Source organism: Phodopus roborovskii, unplaced genomic scaffold (genome assembly GCF_943737965.1).
Source record: "Phodopus roborovskii unplaced genomic scaffold, PHOROB, whole genome shotgun sequence".
NCBI classification, from domain to species: domain Eukaryota; kingdom Metazoa; phylum Chordata; class Mammalia; order Rodentia; family Cricetidae; genus Phodopus; species Phodopus roborovskii.
The window spans coordinates 5,053,955-5,068,985 of NW_026126517.1; the positions used below are offsets into that span (position 1 = coordinate 5,053,955).

General features: G+C 43.3%; 1 protein-coding gene across 1 annotated transcript in view; it reads left to right on the plus strand.

Moving 5' to 3' along the window:
• The window catches only part of Eepd1 (endonuclease/exonuclease/phosphatase family domain containing 1), a 101,495-nt gene that overhangs the window by 51,620 nt on the left and 34,844 nt on the right, over positions 1-15,031 (plus strand). Inside the window, exon 2 of the mRNA XM_051196914.1 lies at positions 6,160-6,211. Within this exon, the coding sequence (XP_051052871.1) occupies positions 6,160-6,211 (52 nt within the window). The remainder of the gene's footprint in view (positions 1-6,159; positions 6,212-15,031) is intronic.

Consider the following 15,031-nt stretch of genomic DNA (forward strand, 5'->3'; position numbering starts at 1 on the left):
CAGTTTAGGCTATAAAGTGAAATACTATCTAAAAAGAAATCAAACAATAGCAGCAACAAAACAAACAAAAAGAAAAACTTTAAAATAACCAAAAAGGGTTGGGGTAGGATAGAGACAAAAAAAGGATGTTCAGAGCCCTGAGCTCAACTCTTGGACAAGGCCAGCTATATTATGAGAAGACAGGATGTATACTTGCCTAGATTTTAACCTGCTTCTTCTTAACTCTGTCTACTTCTGATCCACTGAATTACATCATACATTACTCTCTGGAGTCTCTCTCACTTTGGGTATCAGCCTTTGTTCTTCAAACTGTGGCCTGGGTATCGGACTCTAGGCCTTCCTTCCACTCTCCTGGAAGTTCTCTCTGTTCTGAAAAAGAAGTGGGTTTTTTTTTTTTTTTTGTTTTGTTTTATATTTGAGTTTTGACAAGTTCTCATTTTGTAGTTCAGGCTGTCCTAGACACTTAATATCTTACCATGTAGCATTGGCTAGCCCAGAGACAACATTCCTTCTGCTTCATCCTTTCAAATGCCATGATCATACCAACAGTGTGTATTACCATACTGGGTTTCTTTTTGACTCTTAAGTAGCCATGGCTTAGGGGCCTGGAGCAGGGGATGCTTAGCAGTTATGGGTGCTTACTATCCTGGCAGAGTAGCTGGGTTCCTTTCCCAGCACTCACATGGAACCTCACAAGAGGTCACAAAAGATATGGCACCTCTTCAGACCTCCTTGGGCTCCCATATGCATGTATGGTAGACACAGACACACTCAGGCATACATATAAAATAAATGAATATTAAAAGTGGTTATGGCTTGGGACATCTGCTCTGTTTATCCTCCTGAGGAAGCTAACTCCTTTGGCACCATCTTCCTACCTTATTGTCCAAGCCTAGAACTTGCTGAGTCATAGCCAGGTACTATCTCATACTGTTCTCCAAGGCACCAAGACCCAAGTGTCAGAGTATTCCAGACATAAGTCACCATTCTCTGTCTCCACGTTCCTCCCTAACTTCACATTCCCTCCAGTTCCCAGTCTTAATTACAAATTGAGGCAAGGTTTCTCTTGGCTTTCTCTTATCCATTCATTTCTCATATTCATCCAAAATCCCTGCTGAGATGGTTCATACTCAGGAGACTGAGGCAGGGGGATCATGAGTTCAAGCCAGCCTAAGTTACATAGTGAGACCCTGTCTCAAACAAAACAAAAAAGGATCCTCCTGGCTTTGATGTCCTTCTAGTGGGCCTGGAGAATGTTTGCCTTTTTTTTTTTTAAATCAGACTTAGGTGCTTTAAGACAAAGGCTTTCCTGTTCTCAGTGTCTTCCAGGAGTAACTGGTGTGTAAAACAGGCATCTTAAATGTGTTTTGTTCATGTGATGAATAGTGTGTTATCATATGATACTCATGGATTTATCATATGCCATTCTATCTCACACACTGTGGTTCTTGACTCTAGCCTTCCATTACTAGGGTGTAATCTCCCTGAACGTATGTATGTCTCTGGAGTTGGGAGTTTTGTGTTTAAATGTATTGTACCCCATACAAGCTTTACACTTGAGGTTCAGAGAACATTGTAGAAAAGGAGGCAGAAAGACTGTAAGATCCAGAGGACCAGAGTGTCTGTCTGTTATATATGACAGGAAGCTGTGCCCATGGAATCCCAACAATATGGTTGCTTATGCAAGAGCAGCACAGTGATCGCATCAATTGAGACTGCAATGCCTATGGGGAAAATCTCATAGTAACCACCCCTAGATGAGATTAATGGCTGCTGAGAGAGAGCCTTTTTCCTGATAGATTATCCACTCTTAAGTGGTCTGCCCTACATGCATATACATATGGCCAGCACTCAATGGACTCATTATGTATTTATATGTACACATATATGTCATAAGGGAGTTGGGTGGGGACTTGGAAGAAGTTGGATGGGGAGGATGGGGAGGAGGGAGGGTTAGAAATGATGTAAATATACTACTTATGTTTGAAATTCTCAGAACAATTGAAAAAACAAACTGTTGTAGGCTCTCTCTATCTGGTTCTCTTGTCCGTGCTCTCAGGCAACTGAGGTCTGTTCAGTCTGTGGTTCCAATCCACCCATATTGCAGCTGCCCTTTGGCGTATCTTTGGCATGGTGGTACTCCCCCCCCCACCCCCCCATCCCCCCACCCCCCGAGAATGCTCAGCTCTCTTCCCCACTGCCTCTTCTAATCCTCTTAGAGACCTCTTTGTGCCAGATGTTGCCCTGCTAAAATGGCATTGCTCCCACCCCCAGCCTCCTTGAGGCTTATGGGGCAAAAGTTAATTGTGTGTATTCTAGGTGCTTGTTGGTTATCTTCAGAATTTGCCATTAAGGTTGTCTTCTTCGAATCAAATCAGTGCCGCTGCTGACTTTATGTTTTCCTTCTCTTCTCTAAGTGGAATGCAGAAAAGGGAAAGACTGTTCATTGTGTCCTGTTCATCTGCCTGGCCTCTGCGATCTCAGAGAATGCTGACTAGGTATCAGGCCACCCACAGATGCATGCTTTCAGGCCTGATCCAATTTGGAACCTGGGAGGGTCTAAATACCACACACTCCTGCCCCTGAGTATGCACCTAAGTAGCACCTTTGTTCATTTCTTTCAGCTCTTGAAGGCAGACACAAATGTGTGTTTACACATGCTTCCCATCCCCACACATTATGTAGTTTTACTGCAGATGTTCAGTATATATTTGTGAAATTAGCAGAAGGAGGGAGGGATGGAGAAGGAGCAGAATTGAAAGCAACATAACAGAACATGATGTTCTGGAGAAAGAAGTGAGATGGTATCAAATGAAAGATTTGGTAAATAGGTTTGCTGCCCCTAAACATGAGTGGAAATCACTTCCCTGGGCGTACCTGGTGAGTTAGAAGATTGGATGTCATCAGTACTGATGACGTGTCTGAGACTTGAGGAGCACCCAACATTAGACATAACAGTGGGGTAGTCATCTAAAGGGACATCTGAGGGTACCCTCAGTGCCTGCAGGTTTCAGGAGGAAGAGTCACAGTGGCTGAAGGGTTCTGATGCAGTAGCCACCTGCACACTTGCCCTGCTCCTGATCTAGAGGCACAGACTGTCTCTAGATTGCATGCTTCTTCATCATCACTCCCAGTCCCTGAAGCCCTTCCATCTTGGGTTGAGTTTTTAAGTGTGAGAATGTCTGTTTCTCTCTACCCTTTCCCAATGACATTATTACTAGTATTGTTTTTAGAGCAGATGTTAAGTGGGGTTGAGTCTGCTATTATCTTTAATAGTTTGTCTATGGCTTGCTAGGGTGTTGAGAAGGATTCTGAAGTTCAATTAAAGTTCAATGGAGGGAAGCTCTGTGGAAAGAGGTAGCAAGGGGCTGGGGTGGGTGGAGAGGAGCCATGTGGATGCCACCTTGTACTACATAGTGGGGAGTAGTAGCTGAGAGTGGGTAGAGGCTATTTTAATTTCAGTTTTCCTCCAGAGATTTACCTTGGTGCCCTTCAGGAGATTGAATATAGTACCTTGTTGAATGTGGTATCTTTGTGGGTGGGGAGAGAAAGAGTTGAAAGGCTTCCACCTCTAACCTGTTGACATCTGATATTTGACATTAGATCAGACCCTGTGATCACAAGCAAGCAGGAACAGGAGACTGTTTACCACATCCCTCCACAGTAAATGTTTTCCAGTAGTTATTTCAGAGGCAATGTAAGCTTCTGTAACTCAAGCTGTAACATATAAAGTGCTGCCTACATTGCTAACCTAGAATCTTACTTTTGGGAGTTAGAAGTTGCTGATGAGGGACCAATGGCTGTGAGCTGCCACTGTCTGTTTCATAGTGACAGTCAATTATATAATCATGTTTAGTAGCTTTTGCCCAGGGTGAATTTGTCCAATCTCCACCTATAAAGTATTGTTTTTTGTTTTTTCTTATGGAGAAACCGAGGCATGACTTGGCATTTGGCTCATCCACACTGGAACTTAGGAGCTTTTAAAGCAATTTGGCCCTTGGGCCTCTTGGCCCATAAAGTTAGCAAATACTCCTTGAATGTTTTACACATCAATTGTAGACATTACAAGTGTAGCTATGGGCAAAACATCTAAGCCTTCAGCCTTAGAGTGCTTCAGTAGTTGAGAGAAGATAAATGAAAACCCAAGATTTCCTGAGGGGGAAAATTATAAGTAAAAACCTCCACTATGGTTCATCAGAGAAGCTGCTTGGGAACAGTCACACAGTGTCCCCTAAGTCTGAAAAACAGCTGAAGCAAATCTGTCCAGTAGATGGAAGATAATTAAGTGGCAAGTGGCGAGGGTGCCCTGAGGCAATCTGTTAGCACCCACCTTTGCCAAGTTGTGTATGGAGGTAGTGGTAGGCTTCTTATCGGCCTTGAAGGCACCTGGACCTGCTAATTAGATAACTCATTGCATTTGGTGGGTTATACTTGCTTAGTTGTTTCAGGAGTGTGAAGAAGTTTATAAGGGCTGGTGAGCCTTTAATGGCATTATTCCTGTAGGCAGCTATGACCAGCAGGGTTCCCTCTGTTAAGTGTGAACTACAGTGACCAGTGACCACAAATACGTACATCAGCCTTGGGGATGGAGTGTTATCACCCATTTTACAGCTAACTGTTTTCCAAACCATGTCTGAATTCTCATGCTTCTGCCTAGCCCAGGCCTTGCCTGTATCCTTGATAATATCTGCTCACATTCCACAAATGCTTTAGAAGCAACTAAGTCTATTAAAGAAAGCATTGTCCTATAATCTACACCTGCTGCTGGATTCTGTCACCTCAGTCACTGGCTCCAGGCCCTGACCTGGAAAATGGGATATTGCCCACTTCTCTTGATGCCTTTGGATAACCCTCTATAGCGTGGTTCTCAACCTTCCTAATGCTGTGACCATTTAATACAGTTCCTCATGTTGTGATAAGACCCAACTATTAAATTATTTTCTCTGTTACTTCATGACTACTGTTATGAACTGTAAATACTTTTGGTGATAGAAGTTTTGAGCCTCTACAAACAGCCTTTATCCTAACTCTCACCTAACAAGGCTGTTTGGTCCCTTCAGAAAGTCCCCTATGCTGTCTGTGGAGCCAGGACCCCCTTTATATCCTGATTTGACCTTGGCTTCCAAACAGCCCTTAGCTCACAGGCAGGCAATATGTCCTAAAGTTTTGCACATTTCGAACCACATGCATCCAGTGAAGTGTCATCAGTGCCTGATGAATAATATATGATGTTTACTATTTGCCCATTATCACAAAAAGGATTGTGAGTGAAGATTAATACTGAACGCGAGTAACTGTTGAATTCTTACTTAGAATTTACCCAAGTTCTTTGCACGAAACAATTATCAGTCATTTTAAGAGTGCTTTGTGATAAAATGTATATAACAGAATTTACCATTTTAACCATCATTAAGCACACACTTTGGTGGCACCAGCACATTAGCATTGTTGTGTACCATCACCACATCCAACTCTGGGACTTTTTTTTCATCCTACACATAAATGCCATATCACTTGAATGATAGCTCCCCACTCCTTTCAGCCCCAGCCCTAGGAAAGAACCACTGCTTTTATCAATTTGGTACCTCATGTTAGCGAAATCACTCAGTTATCTTTTTGTCACGGACTTTTTTCACTTATCATGTCTTCAAGGTAATCTATGATCTATGTTGTATATATTAGAATATCCTTCCCTTTAAGGATAAGTAACACACATACACACACACGTGCACACACACACACATATGCACACACATACACATACATGCACACACACGCACGTATGCACATTCACTCCATTTTGCATTTGTTTACTTAATCTGCTGCTGCTGATTAGTTGGGTTCTTTCCATCTTCGGGTTACGAGGAATAGTGTGAACATTGGTGTGCAAATTCCTTTTCAAGTACCAACGATGTTAACTTCTACTGAAAATAGGAGTGTTTAATCTTGTGAAGTTACTTTTAAAGTTTAGAAACATTTTAAATATATTTGAAACGGTCATTTTGAATCAAACAAAAGGACAAAAAGTCACCGAAAGTAGCATGTGACATAGAAAGATGGGATGAGAATTCATGGTTTTAATTTTTTGCAACCTGTGTGATGATCCTTGGTGACATGAAATGACTTGTTTTACATACTGTTTTAATTTTTGTCTTACAGCATCAAACTTCTAGCTGTGCAAGAACTGCTTGACAAAGAGGCCCTGGAAAAGGTAAATGTTTTGTTCTTCCTACCACACAGGAAGAATTCTGCTCCCTGACCAGAGGCATTAATTACTGCAGAAGGGGTCTGCTTCTTTGTACTCTATAGGCAGTGTGAGCCTTGCAGACTTTCACAGCTCCCAGCTGTATTCTGTTCATTCTTGCAGACCCAAAATTGCTCTGGTCCTTCCAAGCTCTGCAAAAGCAGAGGAGCACTTCTCACAAGCCAGGCCACACTTTAAATGTTTCCTGTGATTTTCTAAGCACCAGGAGCAAGAAAGAGGCTTTCCACATGCTAGCCTTCAAGCTTGCTCTCCCCTCCTATCTGCTCCCTGCTTGACTATCTGAGTGTGGGGATGAAGGGATTGAGGTGCAGCCACACCTGGGAACTCAGTGGAATAGTGAGGAGGGTTTGAACTCCATAGTTCCATTTCTGAAATGATGGTTTCACTGTTCAATAGACACGTTTCTGGTAGAGTACATCCTTTTTAGGCTGTTAGTGAAGACTGGGAAATCACTACCTCACCTGGGAAGTGATATTGGTTCTTTTCTGCCTTCCCTGTTTGAGTCAATCTTGGAGCTGGTAGCGTTTTGCTTGTGGGTTCGAGTCTAGGTGTGAGGAGGAATGGGCTCAACAGTGTAGGTTAGGCAGCGGCTGAGGAGGCCAGGCCCTACATGCCATTGTGGGAACTGTTGTACTCATACAGTACACTCCCCTGGGCTAGCTCAGGTCTCTGCCTACAAATGTAGCTGCGGGTGTTGATTGTAATCTGTAGGTTGACATAGAGTAAGTGGTTAGAGAGAGAAACATCCAATGGCATTTATTTTAGGAATTGAAAATGTTTGGGTTAGTGCTCAGTCTCTTGGTACTAAAATGAAGGAAGCCTTTAAAGTCAGCACTAAGCAGCGCTATGAAGGGGAGGGAGTGGCCCCAGCTCTGTGGCTCCACTTGACCTCTGTTGCGGGAAGCAAGGACAGTGCTTCCAGTGGACCTCAGAAAGGCAAGGTGCCAGGCAAGTGAGTTAATGTAGCCAGATGGTTCTCTGGATGCCTAAGCACTCTGCTCATATTAATTCTTAATTATTTGTATCAAGTCTTCATATATTTCCAGCTATTAAAATAGTCTGTGATGATCGACTATAAAAGCTATGAGTGGGCCAAATGGCAGCCTTGGTTGTAGATGGTAGATTAGATAAAGGGAATACATTAATGATAACTTTTCCTGAAGCTGATGACTTGTTTGTGATCATGGAAGAGAAAGGCCTGGTTCTAAGGAACCACAGGAAGGAATATAGGAACAGATCTTACCAATCATTCTGAAAAGATTCCAGAGATAGTAGATGGAAAGAGGGAGAGGAGGAGAGGGGAGGGGAAAGGAGGGAAAGGGAGAGGGATAGCTGTCCATATCTATATCTGTCTGTCTGTCTGTGTGTGTGTGTGTGTATGTATGTATGTATGTATCCATCCATCCATCCATTCATCCATCCATCCATCCATCCATCCATCAATCCATCCATCTATGTAGAGGAGATATGCAGATGGGGGTAGAATACAAACCATTGAACCTTCTATGTAAACAGGCATAGAAGGGTTCTTTGTGTGTTCTTGAAATGATTTAAAAGCCTTACACCATTTTTTTCTTTGTAGTAGTATCCATTGAAGTTATTTGCATTACTTCCTCAATTTGAAGTTAGAAAAAAAAAAAAAAAAACCCTCGCCACACATAGAGCTTCCTTATGCAATACATCAGTATAGTAAAAATACAGGCACCAAAAATACCAGTTATATCTTTGAAGTGGTTACTGACCAATTTAGAGAGGCCACATAGCCAGGCCAATTCAGGGACCAAAGCTGCAAAATGGATCAGAGAGGTGGTGTCAGGCTTGCTGTGGCTGCCTGCCAGCCAGTGAGCCATTGTGCTGCCCTGAGAACCAAGCTTCTATGGCTCGTCTCCAAAGCCTGCCTTCTCCTTCCTCTCTGAACTATGTTGTGTCACTTATCCTCTGTGTCTCAGGTTCCCAGCTGTAAGATGAAAATCATAATCCCTAATTCGCAAAGGTTTGAGAGAATTAAGTGGGCAGTCTAGATGAAAGTGCTTAGTAGAACATCTGGGTCTGAGAGATCTCTAGAAGTTAGTTAGCTTCTGTATGTACTGCTTCCCTCATCTCCACCTCTAGCTGCCATCCTTGTGCCCCCCCCCCATTCAGTAAGCCTGATGGTGGGTCTGCGTCACCCCATCTCCATAGATGACTGGCAGAAAACTTTACAAGACCATTGAAATATATGCAGGGACATATTGGGAGCCACATTCTTGGAGTTTGCGTCTCTCTTCTGTGTAGTTGTCTGATTCTCCGCTCATTCATTCTGCAGGTGTTTGGGGAGGTTTTTTTTTGTTTTTGTTTGTGTGTGTGTGTGTGTGTGTGTGTGTGTGTGTGTGTGTGTGCTGGGCAAGTAGTAAACATTTTAAAGAAAATCCCAGAAGTAGCCAGCAGTTGTGCACTCGGTATCCAGTTATATTTTGAGTGGTACATGATATATTGCCTGGATAAGTCCTTCTTTTTATTTTTGCAGTAAGATTAGTTCAGTGATTTGTTGGAATAAGATACGTTCCTTGAAGAACATCATGGGTGGTAGATTTCTTTCTACTAGGTCAAGGTTAGAGAAGCACAGAGAAAAGTACCTTTGCTATTCAAAAGTATTGTCCCTGCACCAGTAGCTCTGGAAGATCACTAGAAATGTGGAACTTTGACCCTTAGCTCAGACCCATTCAATCAGAGCCACATCCTGCTGGTGTGCATCAAAGTCCCAGAACTGTTCAGGAGAAGATCATTTACTGTTGCCCCAGTGATTATTGACTAGCCTGTGATAGTCAGAACCCTATCAGGTGGCAAAAATTTTGCTTTTATGTCCAATGAAGCTCCTTTAGGAGGTGTGTGTGTGGCAGGGCAAGTAAAAAGAAACAGACCCATTTCTTTGTAAATCCCCCATTGTGTGTGTGTGGCACACACATGAGTATGTAAGCACACATACTTGTTTAGAAGCCAGAGCAGGATAAGGGGTGGGGTCCTCTCCATTGCTGTCTGCCTTACTGCCTTGGGACAGGTTCTTACTGAAACAGAAGCTGACTATTCCTGCCAGGCTGGCCAGTTACCCAACAAGCTCCTGGGATCTGCCTGTCTGCAGGGCCAGGGCTTACAGACATGTGCAACCATACTTGGCTTTCTATGTGCGTGCTGGAATTTGAACTCAGGTCTTCATGTTGGCAAAGCAGCATTCTTACCCACAGAGCCCTCTCCCGAGCCTCTTCAAGCCTCTTTTATAACTTCTTGCTTGTTCTGCTACTGATAGTCAGAGTCAGGAGGAGAGGTCCTCAAACCTCTTCCACTATCATCCTGCTGGCTTTGAATGGAAACCCGCCTTTGGAGTTTATAGTTGCTGAATTGCTGAGACTTCACCATGGCAGAACCTGTGATTTCAGTCCTAATAGTAGGGTCCTGTAACCTCCATCTTGGAGGGTGGTAGTGATTCTGAGGTGTTTTCTCCCACAGGCACTGGTAAGTTAGAACTGAACAGTAAAGACTTGAGTTGTGCAAGACATGACAGGAAGGATTGGCAGTGTTTGGAGGTATCAGAAAATGAGGTTTCCAATGCTCTTTCCCTTGCTATCAGCCATTGTTATCATGATCTTAGTATTTTGGCTGAGGTTTCCCCGCTACCTGTAGAACCCAGAGCAGGGCAGCTTCAGCCACACTGTGGCTCCCTGTGGCTCTGGAGGCTGTCAGAAGACCCTCCTAGAGGCCTGGATCCCCTGTCTCACCTCTGATTTTGCTCTACATGTTGCCTTCCAGTCACACTCTAGAGCCCTGCTTGTCAGACTGATCCCTGACCACACTGTACTGAGGAGACATTTTATCTTTTTACTCTCTCTTCCATTTTCTCTACTTTCCCCAGTGTTCCTTACCAGCTTTGGGGCTCTTGTGACTTACCTAGTCTCTTTAGCATCAAAATCGGCATGCTGATAGAATAGTGCTTCTCAGCCTGTGGGTTGTGACCTCTTTGGGGCTGCATATCAGATACCCTGCATGTCAGGTATTTATGTTATGATTCACAACAGTAGTAAAATTACAGTTATGAAATAGTTATGAAATCATTTTATAGTTGGAGGTCATTACAACATGAGGAACTGTATTAAAGGGTGACAGCATTAGGAAAGTTAAGAAGAGTTCCCGTTTTGACTTCTTGACTCTCCCCCCAACCCCCTTTCTGTATTTGGTTTGCTTTTCTGGAGTTAAGGTTTTACTGTGTAGCAGTAGATGCCCTGGCACTACTGTGTAGACCAAGCTGTCCCTAGATGTACAGTGATCAGCCTGCTCCTACCACCCCAGTGCTGGGATTACCAGCTTGTGTCACAGCCTCAAATTAGGGCTGTGGGTTGGGGAGAAATCGAAGGACATCTGGCAAGTCATGGGCCTGGATTTTTCTTTCTTATGAACATTAGTTCCATATTAGCCACAACAATTTGTCAGTTATTTTAGAAATAAGTTAAAAACTATAAAATTAACAGTCTAAGTTGACTTGTCAAGTTTTTATTTTAAAAACTTGTTAGAACCAATGGTTAGGTCCCAAAAGCAATAAGAAGGATGCTTGTCAATTACCTGTCTGTGTTCTTTGCTCTGAGTATAGGACCTTTTGTTTTCCTGAACTCAAGTCACTGGGAGTTGTTTGCCAGGATTTAAAAACAGACTCATCAAATGTGTTTAAATGTGCTGTTACATGAAAGGAAATAAAGGTACTGGTACAGCTTGATTTAGAAAGATCGTTTTTCAATGACCCTTTCAAATTGCTTCCTGCAAGGCTGCAGACAATAGTTTCGCTAGCCATTGTGGCTATAGATAACCTTCACCCTGGCAGTGTGGAGGGCAGCCACCAGCTGACCTACTGTGATCAGTGCCCAACTTGGGCTCAGCCTCCAAGGACACAGGCCACCCAGCTCACAACTGCTTCCTGCTCTGCTTCAAGTCCTCCAGGGTATCACTCAGTAATCAGCCCTAGATCAGTGATGTCATACCCTGTTTTCTTGAGTCCAGCTCTGAGAATCCAGGTTGGTTATTTACCAGTGAGAGGCCTACTGGGCAGGTCACCCACAAACATCAGGGTTTTTTCCCCCCAGCATGCAAAATTACAGTTGTGACTACATCACTGGAATTTTGTGAGAACTAACTGGAATAACTATGAAGCAAAAGAGACCATTTATTAGTAAGCAACCAGTGTGTCAGCATTACCCTACCACTGCCAGTGAGCTGCTGTTCATCATCCCAAAATCAGTACTTGAGAAGCTTAACTTGAGCTTTACTGTTGCCATTAGAAGATGTTAAAGAAAAGGTCATACTCCCTTGCCCCCCTGCCTCCATTTGCCAAACTTAGATAGCAAGGTGCCCTTTGCCCCTCTCTGCTACTGCTGCCATGAGGGGTTTCTCTTAAAACACTGGCTTTGAAATGCAGCTCTTTGTTTAGTTTTCTAAGTCCCTCTTTGGTGTTTCTATGTGTGATAAGTGTATATTCATTTCACCAGACAGCATGGTGAATGTTAATAAAAATTAAACATAATGCAATAGTTGCTCTTCCAGCGAGACCCTAGTGCTGAGCAACATTGGAATTAGAAGAGTTCCCTGGAGATTTTCAGAAGGAATAGGAGGCAAACCATTTTCATAGGATGTGCATGACTAAGCTAAAGATGCGTGCTAGGCTCCTGACAGTAATTGCTGTTTCAAACTCACTGAAATGTACTAGATAAAGGCTTGTCTTTGTTGCACGCCTTCATGGTGATTTGTGTTGTGTTGTGATTTGGATTTCCAGTTCATTTAGCTTCCATGACAGTGCAGTGGCTGTTCTGTCTCCAATTGTACTTTATTCCAAAGATGGTAAAGTTATAAAACTTTACACTTGAATGGTCTGTATAGAATCACAAAATGTTTCAACCGAGGGATACTTTTAAAACCATGTAAACCAACCCTATACATTTTTAAGAAAAGACCAAGGGTATTGAGGTGTTCCTTCCTCCTGGGGCCATCGCTGGTTTGTTGGTCAGGCAAGGACCTTTCCACCTAGTGGCTCAGCTTCCATATCCAGATGGCCACATAACCAGTGAAGAATGTATAGAGTGATCATGGGGTAGACACACCCTGCATTTGGGCTAAAGTACTTTCTGGAAATATGTCCTTTAAAAATGCCAGCATGAGATCCTTCAGCTTTTAGTGTTATCCCCTCTCATCTTCCCCTCTCACTTAGATCCTCATTAGTTGGAGCTTAATGTGAAGATCATGTTGAGTGGCTGGTATTCATAGAAGGTTGTTTGTTTTCTCACTGCGTTGAGTGGAGCTGTATGTGGTCATAATTAATCTCATTGCCATCCTTTGCCTGGCAGGAAGCTGGCCACTTCTCTTTAAAAGGACAGGTGAGCAGAAATGTGGCTCCCTGAGGAGGATACAGTTTGGGAGTAGAGTCTGACTCTCACAGAGGCTTGCTGCTGCTTCCAGCCACCAGGAACTCCATTTTCCGGAGGGCATCCTGGGGTCTGCCCAAGAATCTCACTGCTGGGCCTTGGAGCATCTTGGTGAATTGTGGGCCAGGCTTTGTCTGTTTAAAAGAGGTGGGGCTGGGAGTGCAGCTCAGTGGCAGAGTGCTTGCCTATAGCATGCATAGGCAACATCTGGCTTTAATCCCTAGTAGCAGCAAAAGAGTGGGGGCGAAGAATTTGACCTCCGTGTGTGTGTGTGTGTGTGTGTGTGTGTGTGTGTGTGTGTGTGTGTGTGTATGTGTGTGTGTGTGTGTTGGGAGTGGGGTTCCTGGGCATGTCTCTTAAAGAAACAGTTCATGAAGATAGATGGACAGTAAGCTCAATTGTGAACAGTTGGAAGGCAGGTCAGTGGTGAAGAAGGCTTGCTTTTAAAAAGGACTGTGGTAGATAGGCTCCAAGGATGGGTATGTGACTACCATAAATGGGAAAACATTTAGCCTGGTATACAATAAATTTTACTTTCTATTATTAAAGGTTATTAAACTTATTGTGTTAAAATTTTTATATGTAATACCTTGGGTGATTTTTTTTATACCTATATTTTGATATTGAAAATCAATTGATTTAGCTTTAAGAATATCTTTTAATTGTTTTTACTTGGGGTATTCTGAGACAGGATCTCATGTAGCTTAGGCTGGCTTCAGACTCCTAATCCCCTACATCTATCTCCCAAGTGCTAGGATTAGAGTCATGTACCACCACATCTGCCTTTAAAAATGTTTTGAAGTCACAGAAGTATGAATTGGCAAAAAAAGGAAATCAGTCATCCTTGGAGCAAATGTGGCCTGTCAGTTCAGCCCCTTTGGGGAGTTCCATGGCTGTTATCTTTTGTCTGTGTGACTGTTTTGGGGGTACTCCTCTGATGGCCTAATTTGGTTTCCTACATACTCTAAGAGTTCCATCACTACATCTTAGCTTTCAGTAGATTCTAGATTTATAGAGGAAATGAACAGAGATCATGTACATGTGGATCATAGATGCGTGCAGAGGCCATGGCTGGGTCTGCAAAAAAAGGTACAGAGGGCAATTCAGCCATGTCTCAAGATCAGAGAGGCCTGGCCCATTGGAAGCTGTTCAGGACTGAGTGTGTGCAGAGGAACTAGTTTTACATTTGCCTTGAGAAGCCATTCCTCTGAGAGAGTTTTTGCCTTGAGAAGCCATTCCTTTGAGAGAGTTTTTGGTGGCCTGTCACTGTGGTTCTTGACTTTGAGAAGTTCTTAGCCCATGTACTGGTTACAGCTTTTCTGTGCTGGCTTGCCCACCTTGAGATGCCTTCCCCTCTCTGCTGTCTTCAGTCTGCACTTCTGATCATGCTTGTGTAGCTTATATCAGAATAACCTTCCCTCAGCTAGCAATATAAATGGAGTAAGATGCACTCAAGAATTGCAAAGGTTCCAAAGCGCAATCAAAGCAGGCAGAAATTGCAGGAGCTACAGGTGAGCCAGGGTAGAATCTGCACTGAATAAGGTTCTTTCCATGGGACTTGTCTTCGCTCTCCAGAAATGGGAAGCCACAGCCCTTGCAGAAGGGTGAGGTTTGGGGGGCAGCGAGAGTAGGGAATGTTCTGGGAGAGTTTGCAACTTCTCTGATTTTCTCTGTTGTTTTCTGTCTTCTGATATTATTGCTTTCTACTCCCTGCATTTGCTTTACCTTATCCTTGTTTGGAAGCTTAGATTCTTGATTTCAACTCATTTTTATTTGCTGGTATATAAAGGCCCCCAATTAGCTCATGGACCCCAGTCTGATAGCTGGGAAACCAGCATAGGACCAACCCAGACCCCTGAACGTGGGTGTTAGTTAGGAGGACTGGGCAGTCTATGGGGCCTCTGTTAGTGGATCAGTATTTATCTGTAGTATACTAATGGACTTGGGCCCATACCATATAGAGGGATACTCTCTCAGCCTAGACATATGGGGGAGGGCCTAGGCCCTGCTCCAAATGATATGACAGACTTTGAAGATCCCCCATGGAAGGCCTCACCCTCCCAGGGGAGCAGAAAGGGAATGGGATGGGAGTTGGTGGGGGAAACAAGGGAGGAGGGTAGGGTGAGGGAACTGGGATTGACATGTAAAACAAGCTTGTTGTAAATGTAAATAAAAAAGGCCCCCAATTGTTAATATATCTAATATTGGCAAAACCGAGTTTCTAATACCTTAGCATATCACATCTTTTTTTATCCATACCAAGCATCATTACATTCCCTTGTGACTTTATTTTTAACCTTCTAGTATTTCCAGGGGAATTGTTTAATTT